Here is a 16,133-nt window from a genome sequence, read left to right on the forward strand (position 1 = left end):
GGACCTAATTCCTCTTTCGGATCCCTTTAGTATCTAGTCTAATATTCTAACTGCCTATATTACTATTCTGTATTCCAGCTAGACTACGGTTGCTTTGTCGCCTAAGTATTACTTCTATTCCTTTGCAAGCTTAATTAGGCGTTTAGCGGTCGCTCTATTTACTATAATAAGGATAACATCGCCGCTTTTAAGGAACCTAGCGCTATTAACCTATTTGTGCTTCCTAGGCGCAATTGTTAGTACGCTATTAGTAATCTTTCCCGATTAGGATAGCGTGTTATTAATATACTCGACTATAGCGAGTTCTAGCGTAGCTATATTTCGTAGAGCTACGGCCTCCTAGGGATCTCCTATCTTAACCTTGATTTCGTAGAGCTCCTACTTATTAATCCGTGCTAATCCTGTCCTATTCCGGGCTTGTACTAAGGCCGGGATTATAGTAGAAGGAGGGGATATATAGCGGCGGCAGCGGCGTAGGACTATATTCGGATACTCGTAAAGGCGGGTCCCGCTCTAGTCTTTATCTCGGAGACTATAAGATTCGTCTATTTCGTAGATGCGGCGATATTAGTAATGCAAGTAGCTAGCTCGTCGAACTTCTCCTCCTAAGTATATAATACGTCGATATAAGCGCCGATAGACTTAGAGAGGGCCTTAAATACTACCTAGGGTAGTACTTTCGGGGATTAGCTGTTAATTGTCGCGTATTCCCGCAGAGCTATTAGCTCCTACTAGAGTATAGTAGCGTATACTAATACGTGTTTAGACTGTATACCGACCGAGGGCTATTTACTCGTTTTTAGCGATATCGCGCGCAGTAGCGCAATAGCGCGCGTGCTAAATAACTAAATAGACTACGGCGGATACGATAGACAGTGTTTTGAAAGTGTGTGGGTGACTTCGTACTTAATGTTGTGTTTTCGTCGTAAGGTACGAACCATTGGCCAACTAAGCGAGTAGTCTGTGCACCGAGACAAGCTCCGTACGTCATCCTACATAGCTTACAGTACACTTCACACTTCACCAGCTTACACCATGTCAGCTGAAGCAGAATCTCGATGATACAGCCTAACGACAAAGGCAGAAATGTGAAGAACGTCCAGCGAGGTATGCAGAGAAGAGCGGTGTGAGGTGAAGCTTCTGTTTCACCAGCATGCGGAGGTACATGTACTTCCCGTAATCGAGATGCCTCCATACTCACCAGATGTGCGATCAAAAGAACCCCAGCGAAATCCGCTGGGAGAGACCCTGCTAGAACGCCACAGGACCTTCATCGCAGCAGTCAACAACCGCACTTTCGACAAAGCCCATGCCTCCTCCGAATGGGTAGCCAGCGACTTCACTGCAGAGCTAATGAACTTCCCCTTTCTCTCATCTTGGGGCCAGTACTGCGAAATGTTTCGAGACGTTGTGACGGCTAGTCCGGAGTACTTCATCAATGTTCTAGAGCTTACAGCGCATGTCAGAGAAGACCTTGGCCGGGTGGAAGTATTTTGTCTTGCTGAGGAGATAGGCCAGCCACCTGGAGTCAAGACGCTTGCGACTTCGAAGTTGACTTGGAAGCGTGATCTTCAGAGCGGGAAGTGGTTGTTGTGGAAGCATAGTATGGTGAGAGGGGCTGATTGGGATGGCTTTGGACTGTGATTCATACGATGCTTCGTGGGAGAAGGAATCAAAGCTGATCTGCCGGACGACGAAAGTGCTATATGGCAGAGGCCCCAGTCAGAGGAGGCCACCCTGGGCAGGAACATGCAGACCGACAAATCGGCAATCCATATTGGACCCTGCGACCATGACTACGCAGCTTCTTCGACCTTCTCGACCGTTGTGGCCTTCCCATCTCCCAGCTTGTCGTCTCCTATGAGCTCAAGCAATTCAATTTCTCGGCATTGGTAGTCTTTGAACTTCCTGGCCGGAACCTTTGCCGCAAAGATCTCGTCCAGCTGCTCAAGAGACCTTCCCTTCATCTCTGGCATGAAAAAGAAGAAGAACACAACGCAAGCGAGATTCGAAGCTGCCCAAATATATCCATATTGCGCGCCCAAATTAAGATCCTTCGGGTTGATGAAGTACGGTGAACAGAAGCTGCAGAGCCAGGCAAAGATGTAGCCGATAGAAGTTGCGCTGCCTACAGTGTATGCCCTCAGTCGCGAGCTGACCAGCTCCGTCGCCACAGGGTATGAAGTCGCGCCGACACAGGAGTTATAGCCGAATTGGAAGACTGCCATGAAGCCGACCAGAACGCTCCCGCTGGACTTGGCCATTGGGTTGATGCTCCAGACGATGGCAGGGATCAGTTGCGAAATGCCGCAGATGGTAGCGCCGATCATAAGAATCGATCTTCTCCCGAACCAGTTCTTCATCGCATACATGCCGACATTGACTCCTATGAAGCCGATGCAAGTGTTCATGATTGAGAACTCAAAGCTCTTGGTAATGCCGGAAATGCTGAAGAAGTATGTTTGATACGCAATGATGAACCAGACGCCACTGCCACTTTGGCTTGCGATGATTCCGTAGCAGAGCAAAGTTCTTCTAAGATCAACGCCTGAAGAATAGGCACATCAGCAATAAGTTGTTGATTGGTATAGCCAAAGTGTAGTTCTCACCTTTAAACATATCGAGGAAGCCAATGCTTTTCGCAGTAGCTTGCTCCTCTTCCGTACCTCTGATCATTTCCACCCACTCCAATTCGAAGACTTCCTGTGGTAGCTCATCACTTCTGAGCTTGCCCAGAGCGCGGCGAGCCTCACTCTCTTTCCCTTTGTGCAAAAGCCATCTCGGCGATTCCGGTACGAAGAACAAGCCCGCCGCCAGAAACGCAGGCACGATGTAGAGGCAAGCGATCGGAATCTGGTAAGAGGACTTATCGAACCGCTTGGAGGTGTAATTGGTGACCACGCTTCCGATGATACTTCCAATATTGACCCAGTACGCGAACAGCGCCACCATAACGCCTCGTATATGAGCCGGAGCCACCTCCGAAACGTATACATTCGAGAACGTAACCAGAAACCCGTTCGACAGCCCCATCAACAAGCGTCCAAAGTACAGCACACCAGTGTTTTTCGTCGCTAATTGCACCGCACACGATACAGCACCGAGGATGCAGGCCACCCAGAGCCCTTCTCTTCTGCCGAAATACGAACTGAAAGGACCTGCGGCTAGAGAGGACAGAAAGGATCCTAGGGTGAGGAGTGAAGATATTAGTTGCTGGACGGTGCTGTCAATGCCGTATCCGATGGGATTGCTCTTGTCTGGGTAGCCGAAGACTTTTAGGAAACCTGGCATTGCTTGCAATGAGCCTATGGCTGCCGAGTCGAAGCCGTATTGCATATTCGCTGTCGCGACGATGCAGCAGACTACTATGCATTTTCGACTGGTCCATAGCGATGTGGTGGAAGGTGTGGTGTCCATGTCGCATGTCTCAATGATGATGAATGTGGTGGGAGGGAGTGAGAGCAATATTTACTATTGCGGAAGTTTAATCATTTTCGCGGTTTCGTGCCCAGCTTTGAAGAGATGGCATGTTGAAATAACTGCCGAGCAGGCTCCAAATAGCAGCTCTCGCTGTGCAATAATGTGCTTCTTGACTTTGACTGAAGATTCTCTGGCCGGGTAAATGTCCCCCGGATAATGCGCATTGGTTCTAGCGTAGTGCGGAGTAAGAAGGAGAACCCGGCACTTCTGAAGATCTCTTCTGGTTGCGAGCAGGGTATAATAATCAATTGGAAAGTGTTTTTGCTCGTCTTGCGCTCTCTTCGGAAACCTAGAGACAAGTGAGGTATGAGCGCGAAGAGGAAGCTTCCTTCCGCCACTGGCCCGACTGGGTGCTTCTTGGCCACTCTCCCGCAGAAACTGCCCTGGTGCCACTGGTTAGCTGGTTCAAGACGGTAACATAGCCCACCCTTGCAAGTAAGCCCACCTGATGATCAGGCTCTGCGTAGCATATAAGCCCACCCCAAATAGGGCAACTCGGAAATAAGCCAGGCACTAGCAGTCTGAGTGCTAAGAGGGCCCGAGTCGAGCATTCTGAAGACTAGAGATCTTGAGGACTCGAGGCCTAGAGGATAGCCAAGTACTCGGAAGCTATACATGACTCAGCAAAGTGCCTGGCTATTAGGGAAGGATACTTACCTGGCTCTAATGCTCTATGAGCCTCTACCTCGCTGTCTCCTAGGAATCACTCCCTCCCTACCTAATATGGACAGGTTGGTCAAAACAGCAATGAACCCATGGACACGCCGACCGCCTTGTGCGTCCTCCTATGGCTAGCGCGTCGACGCAAGACGTTAAGCGCGGTGGAGCTGCTACCGGCGGGAGATGGTCCAAATTTGAGTTCCCAGGTCCGGAGTGCTTGGTGCAGATAAGTGAATGGTACGGTAGGCGATCTGCAGTAGTTTCTGTCATTCCAGCGGACAAGTGGGCAGGTAAACGCCACGGATTTTCAATTGGGCTCTGGAAGAGGCAGAGCGCATCGTGCATGCCAAGAGAAACTCCACCTGCTAAACGGGTGCTCCATGCAAGGAGCCGACCACATCTCCCATCATCATCATGCCCACAAATCAGGACCATAATACCAGGCCGAAGAAGCTGCAGCGCATCTCGCAGGCTTGCGATTTGTGTCATAGGAGGAGCATACGCTGTCGTCCCAGCGTTGAAAATCCTCAATCAAAATGCCAGAATTGCTATGATTTCGCTGTGAACTGTACATACAAGCGACCGTCTCGACGACGGAGGAACCCCTCTGCTGGAGGTGCACCACCAAACCTCCTGCCTACGCAGCAACAACATCATGCAGTCTCGGTACGATTAGCGGTGTTTATGGCTGAGCAATGCTAATGCTTCATAGCCGAGTTCTCCAGTCGTCAAGTTGGAAGGTGGACAGAGTCTCAATAATGCTTCATTCCCCGGGAGCTTCGTCCCTCCAGATTACACCGGAGCATACATGACAGTTCGCGAAGGCAAATCCACTGATTTGCTGGGAATTGCCTGGAGGTCGTTTGCCGCTGCCAGTCGACGGACCATTGACCAGTACATGGAGATATACATGGACGTCGTATACCCAATCTTCCCACTATTCCATGGGCCTAAGCTGTGGGACCGTCTCCGAAAACGACAACACTTGACCGATCGAGGATTCTTTGCATCAGTAATGGCAGCATGTGCGCTTGCAGCGGCTCGAGCTCGTGATGGTGTGATTGGTGGTAAGTACCAGTTTGAGGAGACGCTGGAGAATTCGCCAGAGATATTCTTCTCAGCAGCGCAGGACGCGATCTCTAAAGATCTGACCAAATCTACTGGAATCGACTTTCTACGAGCATGTGCCCTGCTCGCCCTCACAAGCATGCAGTATGGCCAGATTGCGTCAATGCACCAGTATTTTGGACACTACACGACGTTGAGCGCGACACAATCATTTCACGACGAAGATAAGTGGCCTTCAAATCTGAGTCAACAAGAGGTGGAAGAGCGAAGACGACTATTTTGGTCCATGTATTGCTTCGATGTTTATCTCTCCGTGGTATTCAATACGATGGTGAAGACTCAGGAAACGCATTCAAATGTGTGCTACCCAAGCGAATCTTCGGACGAGGAAATATCTGCAGGCATGGCGAGCACAAGCGACAGCAACAATTGGCTGAGAGGATGGAACTTCACCACCGATTTATACCGTGTTCTCGAGCATACCATCAAACGCATCCGCGGCAACAGGCAGCGAAGAGAAGATCGCATCTCTATTGTCCGCATGATGATTTCGGATACCATTCCTGATCTACAAATCATGGAAAACGTGATCGATCTCTACTACCAGCTTCCGCCTCGATTCAATGACTTCAAGGCTCCAGTCGTGGGCGATAGGAGCCAGGACATATTCGGCTTTCAAGCTGCGAACATCCAAGCCACGTTGCAGCTCGTCCGCATCACGCTTTTCGAATCGCACAATAGGCACAATGTGCTCCAGAAGTGCGACGTTGCGGAACAGGTACTCACTACTTTCCAAAGCATTGCACCGCACTATCTTCGCGCGATTTCGACGCCGCTGATATATCATCTCGGCGGCATAGGCCAAATCCTAGCTCAGGTCATGCAAGGCGTCCTCACAGAAGACTCGTACCAGCGCGTGAGATCGCTCCTTGGGTCCATGGCGGATCTGCTTGAGGAGCTAGAATCTGGCCTATCGCCGACAGCCGGCGCGAGCACAGGACTTCGATACCAGATCGACCGGATCGACCAGTACATGAATGCGCAGCGAGAGATGCTGGCATCTACTATGCACCACCCTCACTCTCAAGCACATGCTTCGAATGGCATGACAGCGTCTATGATTTGCTCGGGACAAATGCCCAATGGCTCTCAGCTTCCTATAAACTCTCTGGGCATGAGAACGCCGCTTGGCGAGTTCCAGCTACCAGCAGACCTTACAGGGGACTGGCCATGGCCTTTTGAATTTGCATCACAGGACGCGAACGGACAGCTATTGAGCGGCTTTGAGGAGAACAACCATTATTAATGAGACGCAGGGGATCACAGCACCCATCACGCGAGATTTCCGATATTCTCAACAGAGCAAGAATACCAAGTTACAGCCCGGATACGAGAAATGTACGAAAGAGCATTGAGCAGGATAATTCATAACAGTAAGAGATTCGGCGGCGGCAGGCACGCAAGGCATGTACAGTACAAAGATTTAATATATGGTACAGCAGCATGTACAAACCAGAAAATCACACCATCAATCATACCCGGCAATTCCTCGTACAAGATTCATACCAGTCACCACCCAAGTCTTATTCTCGCCTTGACGCTCCCAAATCGTCGAAGAGACCTGTTCCGTACACGTTCCAGCCGGCAACCCACTAACCTTTTTGAACGACCAGACCTTCGCCTTCAAGCCATTCGCATACACCTCGACGACATTCTCAACAACTTCCAGCCGATAATCAGGCATATGCTTCAACATCTCACGATGTTGTGAGAGATGGAATGCAAGGCTCGAATGCGGATAACCTTTCATCGCACTTGATGATGACACATCCGGATTTTCCTCTGCGACTCGAAGTTCTTCTCCAATGTGTTTCCAGATCAGAGGATCTGATAGGCCTTCTTCGCTGCACATTAGGGATGAAAGGGTATCGATTAAGTTTGAGATGTATAGCGCTGTAGCTGTAGCTGAAATTGAGGCTGAAGGCTTTGTGGATTTTGCGGTGTACTCGAAATTTGGGCATAGGATTTCGAGAGATGGGTGGCGGATGCCGAGGGCTTTGGGTGGGAGTGCACACTGGTTGGAAGATGGAATGGAGTATCGGCAGGATCTTCGCTGCATGGTCTTCTAAGTCCTGTCCAGACGCTGATAATGTACCTGAGATGTGTGGTACTTGGAGGTTTGGTTCCAAAGCTCCAGCTGTGCTGCCTGCATGCATGTGCTCGAACAATTGTTCAAAATCCTATGTTTCTGTATTAGCCTCCGGCCGTTTTGTTGTTTGTCAATGGAGACATTCAACAACCTATCCAAGAGAGGCTGAGGTATCTACGTTATGATAAAGATTCGGGTAATCATGCCGCCTTGTATCGAAGGATCGCGTGTGGATGATCAGTCAGCAAACTCTATGAGATGTCTCGGAGAGAGCGGCACCAATGCTCTATTGGACCTGTTCCAACGCATATTGACTCCACAAACTCGCGAGAGGTCTGGATGGATTTGAGGTTGATGCCATAGCAAGCATTACTCGTTGATCAAGATGGAGGGGATTGGAAGCAAGTTGCAAACAACACTTCTGACTGTGACTGACAACACAATCACGGCCCGACTTTCTTCCGCGAGCGCATCTAACACCTATCACGCTGCACTTTAGCTCCCTCCTCTGAGAGCTGATCATCGCGCGCGATCGGTAATAGATCAGGTAGTACATAGTACCTCGATCACGCCCGAGTTAAGTCGCATTCCATCTCTTCCCCATTCCCTCACCTCATCAAAATGCACATCGCCCCAATCCGCAATCCCCAACCCTCCACACCCTCCCAAAACACTCCAATGTCCCTACAAGAAACCTCCCTCCTCCTCAACCTCCCCTCGGAGCTACGGAACCAAATCTACGAAGAACTCCTCATCCTCAAAAACCACGAGAACCAAAGAAACCCCCGGATCCACGCCAACATCCTCCCAACCTGCCACAAGATCCACGCAGAAGCCACCCCGATCCTCTACACCTGCAACACCTTCCTCGCCCACCCAACCCTCCTCGCCGCATTGCCGCGCTTCCTCCTCGACCGCCTAACCCTCACACCTCTACCACTCCCCATAACCCACGCGCGCGTCGCGAAATTGATAAAGCGGTTTTTCCTCCACGTCCGCTTAGACACAGATCCCAGATTTTCGAAAACGCAGGCGACGGAGAGTTTTAGCGGGGTTGAGGAGTTGGAGATAGAAGTTTTCCAGTCGAGTTATGGGACGTGTGATTTTGGGGTTTTGAGGTTGTTTGAAGGGATCAGAGGGGTGGGGAGGGCGAGGGTGCAGGGGAGTGTGGGGGATGGGGGGTATGCGAGGTGGTTGGAAAGGTCTATGATGAGTGGGTGGAAGGAGGAGGTGAGGGGGTTTGAGGAGGAGTTTGTTGGGGGTGGTATGTATGGACCTGACGCAGGTTATGAGTGGACATTGCTGAGTGTGAGCACAGATCGAGCTTGGGATGCGTGGACACATGGAAATAGGTGATGTGATGCTCGTTCGACTATCAGATCAGAACGAATCTGAACTCCTCCGCAAACCCATCTTCTCGTCCAAAAAACTCGGGCCTTCACTCTCCATCTCCGGCTTATGGATACGCACAAGCGACAAGAAATAATCCTCCAAAGGCAGCAAATTCAGCAACAATCGTTCGCTATTCCACGCCACGCCGCAAACGATCGCACCTGCCACGGCATCGAGGATGAAATGGTTCGCTGTCGCAATGATTGCCACGAGGATCAACAGTGGATATGCCAAGCCTAGCGCAACGCATGAAATTCTCCAAGCGCTGGGGAGCTTTGTTCTGAATCGCCAAAATTTGACGAAATGTGTGGTGTCGTTTCGAGAAAGAGGAATTGTAGCGATAGTGAAACCGATGAGCGCCGAGTAGCCGAAGTGAAGGGAAGGCATTGCGGCGTATTGGTTGCAGAACTGGAAAGATAAGATCGCCAGTCAGTAAATGACAAAAAAAAAATGAGATGGAAGTTGTCACACTCACCTTATTCTGCGTCCAAACACTACTTTCCCCTCCGGCGCCATGAACAGTATCAACAAACCCATAAGATTTCGCTTCCGTCGCATCCTCCCCCTCATACTCAGCATCACTCAAAAGCCGCGGCGGCATGCAAGGCCAGACGGTAAAAACGGCAAAAGCCAACAAATTACACATCGCCATCGTGCGTCTCCTCGCCTGATACAACCGCGTGCGCGTCGCCGCCCCAGCCCTCCGGCGCGCCGTAATCGTGAAATAAAACCACCCGATCAAAAACAAAATCGTGCCGGGAATGTGGATGAAACTATACACACGATTGATCCACAGCATCGCGTGCGGGTACTGCAAGAAAAATGTCTGAATCCCAGGTTCCCAGAAAATCCCCAGGGCCTGTTCCATTCGAGCGACTTGGAGGGCGTGGTGACGTGCGGTGTGCACGGTTCCTTGCACGAGGGTGACGGCGGTGAAGGCTCGGGCGAGTTGGTAGATCCAGTAGATGAGGGCCCAGTACCAGACTTCGACGAGGAAGGGGAGTTTTTGCAGTACACGGCTCAGGAGGCGAGGGGAGAAGGGTCGTGTGTTGGGGGATTTCACGGATCGGGTCCAGCCTAGGAGACTGATTTCTCTGGTTTGCCATGTTGTTGTTGTTGTTGTATTATCATCTTGATGATGATGGAAAAGGCAGGTTTAGCATGTAGTAATAAAGTAGTATAAATCATCATGAGGAAGCGAGTTATGTGCTGTGATTGATTGATCCTTACCTTGGGGATTTTTTTCGAGGAATTTATTTTCTGGATTCCACGCTCCTGGATTTTTTTCACTGCGTGGACTTGAAGATCCGGATTCCAAATTATCATCTCTCTTGTGTATAAATCGCGTAGCGCTGGCACTGGTACTGGTCGTTTCTCGATTTACGAAAGTCCCTCCCACGAGCAAAGAGATGACGACTAAAGGTTCGATGAAAGCGCCCGCGCCGCCCATTCTAAGATTCCTCAAGCCGTTACGTAGGGTTGGTTCTGTAGTTCTAGTAGAGGAAGTGCTCACGAGAGCAACAGAGCAGTGGAAATGGAAGTTCTGACAAGGAGGAGACAGAACAGTAAAAAGATCACGCGATCTTATTACCTGCGTGCTCACTCACAAAGCTTCTCACTCCTCCTGCTTATTATACAACCTCATGCATGCCCTCTTCATCATAGTTCATATGTACATGAGGTAGTTATCCGTTCCGCGCAGAGCCGGGGACAACATTATTAACAACAGTACATCATCTTCGGCGATGACACAGCGTGTGTGGCGTCGGCATGCTTTCTGTTGATAGGTGAAGTCACTGGAGCAGTGGAGGCTCTCATCAGCGCTAGGCGGTGACGGAGTTGCGAGGAAGCCGAGAAGCCGACGACCGCATTTACACTTCACGTAGACGCCGATCAATTGCTATCGATAGATCGACGTCCAGCTATGGTAATATATGATGGTATCTAGGGCTGGACTGGGCTAGCAATACCCCAAACAATACTGCATGTTTGTTGCTTGTCATCACCAAGACTTCCACGTCGTTGGAAGGGATAAGAAATGCAACGCAAAATGCCAGGAATTTTTCTTTCATACCGAGCGAGTATTTTCCAAGCCAACTCAGCGCACCTTCGGCTCCGGGCAGAAGGCAATAAGCACTGGTCGCAAGAAAAACGATGACTACAGGAGAGAGATTTTTCGCAACATGTCCGCTAAACAGCAACCACTCACTCCCGTGCAAGAGACTTGTCCAAACACACACACCCACACACAAACTACATAGCAAAAGCAAAGCACAGATCCACAATGATTTGCCTTCCCTTTGAAAACCCCCATCCCCCATCATCCGTCCTCGCCCTCGGGGTATATCCTTCAAGGCCCGTCTTTCCATCCTCGATAGATTCCATCTTCTCCAAGCCATAGAGGCCATTCTTCCTCTCATCAGACCAGCCCCCAAGATCCATTCGTGTCCGCGCTCGCACTGCGGCAGTATAAACGCCGTTTTGACTAAAAATTAAGAGAGATTCGTAAAATCCGCGACTCGCCCAGGGCGTTTTCGTTTCCCCTGCTACCCGCACACACATAGATAGGGACAAAATCAACACGCCAGATCCCGAAAAAAAAAGTTCGCCAGGCTTTGCAAGCAAAAGCATCCACATGAAATTATGGGTATATTACGAATGGAGGTTCTTCCAACGCCGAGATGAACTAGTGGCCGTGGTAGTGTGGCCTGTCTGAGGCGCGTCATAATCGTCGACATCTGTCTTCAAAGCATACTGCAGCTTAATTTCTTCATTGCTGCTGTCCAAGCGAGTGAGGATCGACGAAGAACATTGGTTGGTTCTGCATGTCGAATCCCTGTCCAGGGCTTTGATGGAACATCTGCTGCTCATCCGAGACGTGTTGCATCTGCCCGGGGCTAGAGTACATCTTGGATTCTTGATAGAGCATGCCATTCTCGGCAGCCGGGCTGTTGAACATCGCTGTCTGATCCTGGGACGGCGTCGAGAAGGAGACGCCGCTATCTTGGTGCATCTGGCCAGGCTGTTGGGACGGCGAGTGGTAGTTCGAGCCAGTCGGGTCGTGCTGAGGGCTTTGATAGTTCATCTGCGATTGCCCGTTCATGTTAAGGTTGCCATCCGGACCACTTGCCGGCGGCGATTGGAAGTTGAACATGCCTTCCGGCATTGGTGACTGGAAGCTGTCGTCCGCGATCGGGCTTCGGAAAGGCAGCGCGATCTGCTTGTTAAATGACTCCGACAGGTAAAGTGCTTCGTCACTGAGCTGAGAGTGCTCACCCGGAGTGCCAAAGATATCTGCACTCTGGCTGCGACCCATGCCATTCAGCGGCGGCGAGTGATCCGCAATGATCGGGTCGCCGTGACTGGTGACAGCAGACAAAGGTGTCGTGCTGGTACCCAGCATTGAAGCGGGATCGACAGCCAGGAAACCGTTGTTGAACTGTGGGTTGAAGTGAGTCGACTGCATGCCTTCAGCGGCCGGCGCAGATGTGAAGAATCCTGGCGTGCCATATTCGCTTGGAGAATTAGCCGTGGTCGCGGACAAGGAGCCATTGAATTGAAGACCCATGTTGTAGCCCGAGGAGGTATCGATGCTCAAGTGAGGACCAGCAGCGCCGTTAGCAAACCCTTGTGGCACTTGGTGTTGTGGGACCGGTGCAAAGATGTTTGGATCCTGCATGGGTACGTGTGGCGGCTGGTTCTCTTCCTGGATCAAGAAGGATGGCATTGGTGCTTGCTGCCTGAGCATGTTCAGATCGATCGCCACAGGCACAGAGCGGCTTCGTTGACGCTTGTGGCCGCGGGGACCTGGTGGGCCCATCAGAGCAGCATTTGGATCCTGCGGTGGGAAGAGGTGCATGCCACTGTGTGGGTGCATCATGTGGTTTGGCTGACTCGCAGGTCGGTGACCGATGGGAGAAACAGGCGCGGAGACGGCGAAGGCAGTCGGGTCAAAGAAGTTGTTGTGTCGATTCTGATAAGCCTCGAGCGACACGAGCTTCGCAAGCTGACCGCTGAGGACCTTGGATGGCCCGCCGAGGTGGTGAACCATGACTTGGCTGGCTTGTTGGTCTTCGGTAAAGTCGCCGCATTCGTAGAAGCCGCCGCTGCCGGAACTGTCCATGTAGAACTTGGGTGGGCGAGTCAATTCAATGACCAGACCTCCAGATCGCTGAGATGCGCCCTCTGCAGCTGCGAGAACATCTCCCTGCTCAAGGGTAATATTCTTGATCCACGCAAAAGGGTACTCAATCTTGTATCCGGCGGAGTCGTTATTAATGTAGTAGGTCACGCACGCTTTGTCGGGTGAATAAAAGATAACCAGATCCATGGTGCTTTGGCCAACGCGTCGCCAAGTGCCAATAGAGAGAGATCGACAGTGGAAGTGCTGGATGACAACCTTGGCGGAAGATGCATCGGTATTCAGGCAGAGGGAGCCATTGCCATAGGGAGTGTAGCCAGGTCCAACTCTTCCCAGCATTGTGCCTGGGAGTCCCTTTCCAGGGCCATAGGCTTGCATAGCCAGATACTGACGCATCGACTCAGGTATGCTATCGCAGTCTTCGCCGCTCTCGATACTTCGCTTCGCAATGTTCTTTATCTTGGCTCGCCTGGGGTCAAGTCAGCATCAATGAATATTTGGGATGAACACCTCATTGGTCCTACCTATTCTGAAACCAGATCTGCACCGATCGCTCGGTCATATTGATCTCGGATGCTATGCGCTCTCGCACAAGCGCGGTCGGTGTTGGGTTCTTATTGAACTCGACCTCCAATGTCATGAGCTGGTCCTGGGTGGCTCTTTGGCGCTTCTGGTTCTTTTGTTGTTGGGTGAGGGTGCTTTTCCGCGGTGGCCTGCGCGAGGCATTGTTGGAAGCATTGGCATTGGCACTCGATGCATTGCTGTTGGTGGTGCTTGCGTTGTGGGAAGGTGAAGACTGCGGAGGCGTCATTTTGAGGTTCGCGTCTTGCTGGTGTGGTTGGGCGAGTTGTTGCGGCTGCATCACGTCGGCCATTTGGCCGGCTTTTTCACTGCCTGGTGGTATGATACAATAATGAGATGTGGTTGATTGGTGGCACTGCCGCCGAGATTCGCGTTCGGTCGGTGTCGAGAGCAAGGCGGATTGGCGAAAGGCGGAGTCCTAGTCCGATAGTTGGAAGCGGGCTAGGGCGTGGATTGAAAGGGATGAAAAGTGTGCTGGTGTTGTACAGACAGATCCGACGACCAGGCGGACGTGTACGTGTGAATGGAGAGGCCACTGGCTCTTGCGTTGCGGTGCGGCGTTCGGTCGATGCAGCGGGAGTCGCTCGTCGGTCGATTGGCGATTAATCGGGATCGTATCCAGCGTCGCAGGGAAGCAAGCAATAAAGAAAGTAAGGAGTGTCGCCGTCGGAGCCGGAAAGAGTGTACGGCTGCCGAAGAGGCTTGAAAGAAGGGCGTCAAAGAAGGGACGAATACAGCATCAAAAGAATGACGATGGCTGTATTCTGCAGCGAGAATAGGCAGGCAGGCAGGCAGGCGGGCGGGCAGGCGATAGACGACTAGTAAGGACGATAACGAGACGAGCAAGTCAACGTCGGTGTGGAGTGACGATGGGTGAAATTAGATGATTGACGACAGGAGACGACACGAGACAGCGGGCAGAGGGCAGTGTGAGCACAGGACAGGCTCAGGACACGCTCGCGCTGAGAAGGGAAGGACGGGAGTGCGCCTGCTGGCACTGGCACTACTGGCAGCAGGTGGCAGCAGCGCGAGAGGAGTCGGCCGGCCGCGGCGCACGGCCTCGCGGCAGGCACAGGCACAGGCACAGGCACAGGCACAGGCACAGGGGCAAGGGCGAGCAGGCAGGCCAAGGCAGGAGCCCCAAACCGGCCTAGCGCGGGATCACCGCGACCATGCAACCCTGCGCACCACCGCTCCGATCTGTGATTGGGTTGGCCTCGCCCGTCGCCGACCATCCATGCTCGCTTCGAAGCACTGCATGCTGGCTCTGCCTCTGCTGGTATCGAGTATCGGCGTGGTGCTGGCTCCACCTCCTGAAGTCAGCATCAAGAGCCGGACACCAGCACCAGCAAGCAAGCAACACACCACCCCCACCCGCGATGCTCCGGCGCAGAGTTATAGCCCGCGCCTGGTCGACGAGGAAGCCCTCGCCTGTGATGAGCAGTATTGCCATCGTTGATTCATCCGTTCGATCGCGTCAGAAGCACGATAACACAGTACATATCTGCCTCAAGCCGCCCGGCAGCGCCATGCGATCTGCGGCCTCCGCATCCCTTATAGAGTTGAGCCTCCTCAGCGCTAGCTGGCAGGCCTAGCACGTCTCGTCTTCCAAAGTCTCAGTATGGAAGTCCGGGCGGGGGCGCCTGAGCCTGAGCCTGTCAGGGTGAAGCAGTCTTGGCCTTTTCACGGAAACACACATACATACAGCACCACATACCCTACCTCCTACCGCCTTGCAACGCCGCTGTGTTGCCGATGCACGCGACCTGCTCCAATGCTTGCGTGACGTGAACAATGCGACAAGCGAGCGTAGCACACGCCTTCCAACGCAACTTCCAACATCGTCTTGCACTCACGGCTGTATATAGCCTTCCAAGGTTGCGACAGATGTGAGAAAAGGGCCTCCATCCGGGAAGCATATCCGCCGTACAGCGTCTACTGTACCGCGGTGCCCGCTTTTTGCCGTCCCGCTCATATGTGAGACAAGCGCCTGGAGTGCACCAACACTTCTCTCTCACCCGTCACGAAAACAGTACCTGGTATGTGCACTACTTATCCGCACCCGCACCAACCTGAAGAAGCCAGCGAAAATCACCGCAGGCCTCCTCATCCTCCATCAGCAACATTGATGAGCATCACGAAAAGACGCGTCGACAAGATCTCTACGCGCCCATTCGATGACAAGTAACCTTACCTCAGCCCATCCAGTCCTTCCCTTCCCTTCGTCCATGTGCCACCTTCGAATTCTTGTTGGTCAGCTCGATCGCGCGAGAAGATCGACGGGAACGGGTACCTGACAGAAGCTCAGGTACGCGCCAGCGGCCAGCCGCCAAAAGCTTTCCCTCCTGAAACCAAACCGGGCCAAAAAAAACCCCCCCATGCCATCACGTGCAAGAGGTCGGCGCGCGCGCTTCATGCACGACATCCTGTCCTGTCCTCGATTATTGCAAAGTCTGATAAATTCCTATATGTACACTTGTTGATGAACTTCTAACATGGAAAGTCGGAAGATAGGTACAGTAGACGCAAACGTGCGCGCACGCACTGACGAAGCGAAGGAACGAAACGAAACGAACGACATCATTCACGTCATCGTCGATCCCGCCCGTTGAGACAACCCGCACGTGTCGCAGCTCTTCCTTCTCCCACCTTTGACTTTCT

At 52.0% G+C, this 16,133-nt stretch overlaps 7 protein-coding genes across 7 annotated transcripts; 2 read left to right on the top strand and 5 right to left on the bottom strand.

Annotated features, from left to right (window-relative positions):
• Window positions 1–1,796: 1,796 nt before the first annotated feature.
• MYCFIDRAFT_29572 (uncharacterized protein) lies at window positions 1,797–3,417 on the bottom strand (the record flags this gene model as incomplete). Its single annotated transcript, XM_007924148.1, has 2 exons — window positions 1,797–2,548; window positions 2,610–3,417. 2 exons carry the CDS (start codon window positions 3,415–3,417, stop codon window positions 1,797–1,799), a joined length of 1,560 nt encoding a protein of 519 aa, XP_007922339.1.
• Window positions 3,418–3,484: 67 nt separating this feature from the next.
• Window positions 3,485–4,237, bottom strand: MYCFIDRAFT_172412 (uncharacterized protein; the record flags this gene model as incomplete). The annotated part of the gene is made up of 7 exons (XM_007925701.1): window positions 3,485–3,566; window positions 3,595–3,844; window positions 3,874–3,925; window positions 3,961–3,993; window positions 4,041–4,099; window positions 4,138–4,169; window positions 4,224–4,237. The coding sequence occupies 7 exons, from the start codon at window positions 4,235–4,237 to the stop codon at window positions 3,485–3,487; spliced, it is 522 nt and encodes a 173-aa protein (XP_007923892.1).
• Window positions 4,238–4,554: 317 nt separating this feature from the next.
• Window positions 4,555–6,514, top strand: MYCFIDRAFT_30129 (uncharacterized protein; the record flags this gene model as incomplete). Its single annotated transcript, XM_007924177.1, has 2 exons — window positions 4,555–4,800; window positions 4,889–6,514. The coding sequence occupies 2 exons, from the start codon at window positions 4,555–4,557 to the stop codon at window positions 6,512–6,514; spliced, it is 1,872 nt and encodes a 623-aa protein (XP_007922368.1).
• Window positions 6,515–7,979: 1,465 nt separating this feature from the next.
• Window positions 7,980–9,216, top strand: MYCFIDRAFT_151750 (uncharacterized protein). Its single transcript, XM_007925702.1, has 2 exons — window positions 7,980–8,621; window positions 8,676–9,216. The coding sequence occupies exons 1-2, from the start codon at window positions 8,036–8,038 to the stop codon at window positions 8,711–8,713; spliced, it is 624 nt and encodes a 207-aa protein (XP_007923893.1). The 5' UTR covers window positions 7,980–8,035; the 3' UTR covers window positions 8,714–9,216.
• MYCFIDRAFT_56308 (uncharacterized protein) lies at window positions 8,738–10,336 on the bottom strand (the record flags this gene model as incomplete). Its single annotated transcript, XM_007924415.1, has 3 exons — window positions 9,980–10,336; window positions 9,225–9,880; window positions 8,738–9,157 (listed from the first exon to the last, which is right to left on the bottom strand). The coding sequence occupies exons 1-3, from the start codon at window positions 10,197–10,199 to the stop codon at window positions 8,738–8,740; spliced, it is 1,296 nt and encodes a 431-aa protein (XP_007922606.1). The 5' UTR covers window positions 10,200–10,336.
• A 459-nt stretch (window positions 10,337–10,795) lies between these two features.
• MYCFIDRAFT_210587 (uncharacterized protein) lies at window positions 10,796–11,588 on the bottom strand. Its single transcript, XM_007925703.1, has one exon. It carries the CDS (start codon window positions 11,384–11,386, stop codon window positions 11,003–11,005), a length of 384 nt encoding a protein of 127 aa, XP_007923894.1. The 5' UTR covers window positions 11,387–11,588; the 3' UTR covers window positions 10,796–11,002.
• Window positions 11,589–11,930: 342 nt separating this feature from the next.
• Window positions 11,931–13,689, bottom strand: MYCFIDRAFT_108409 (uncharacterized protein; the record flags this gene model as incomplete). Its single annotated transcript, XM_007925704.1, has 2 exons — window positions 11,931–13,359; window positions 13,415–13,689. Coding segments are annotated over 2 exons (1,704 nt in total), but the record flags the coding sequence as incomplete, so codon positions are not given.
• Window positions 13,690–16,133: the final 2,444 nt, after the last annotated feature.

The sequence above is a fragment of the Pseudocercospora fijiensis genome (assembly GCF_000340215.1).
Source record: "Pseudocercospora fijiensis CIRAD86 unplaced genomic scaffold MYCFIscaffold_2, whole genome shotgun sequence".
Taxonomy (NCBI): Eukaryota; Fungi; Ascomycota; class Dothideomycetes; order Mycosphaerellales; family Mycosphaerellaceae; genus Pseudocercospora; species Pseudocercospora fijiensis.

Excerpts from the sequence above, each read along its gene's own strand:
- MYCFIDRAFT_151750 (XM_007925702.1), top strand. The coding sequence starts at position 8,036 with ATGTCCCTACAAGAAACCTCCCTCCTCCTCAACCTCCCCTCGGAGCTA. Across the intron at positions 8,622-8,675 it reads GGAGGAGTTTGTTGGGGGTG|ATCGAGCTTGGGATGCGTGG; the intron begins GTATGTATGGAC and ends GTGTGAGCACAG.
- MYCFIDRAFT_210587 (XM_007925703.1), bottom strand. The coding sequence starts at position 11,386 with ATGTGGATGCTTTTGCTTGCAAAGCCTGGCGAACTTTTTTTTTCGGGA.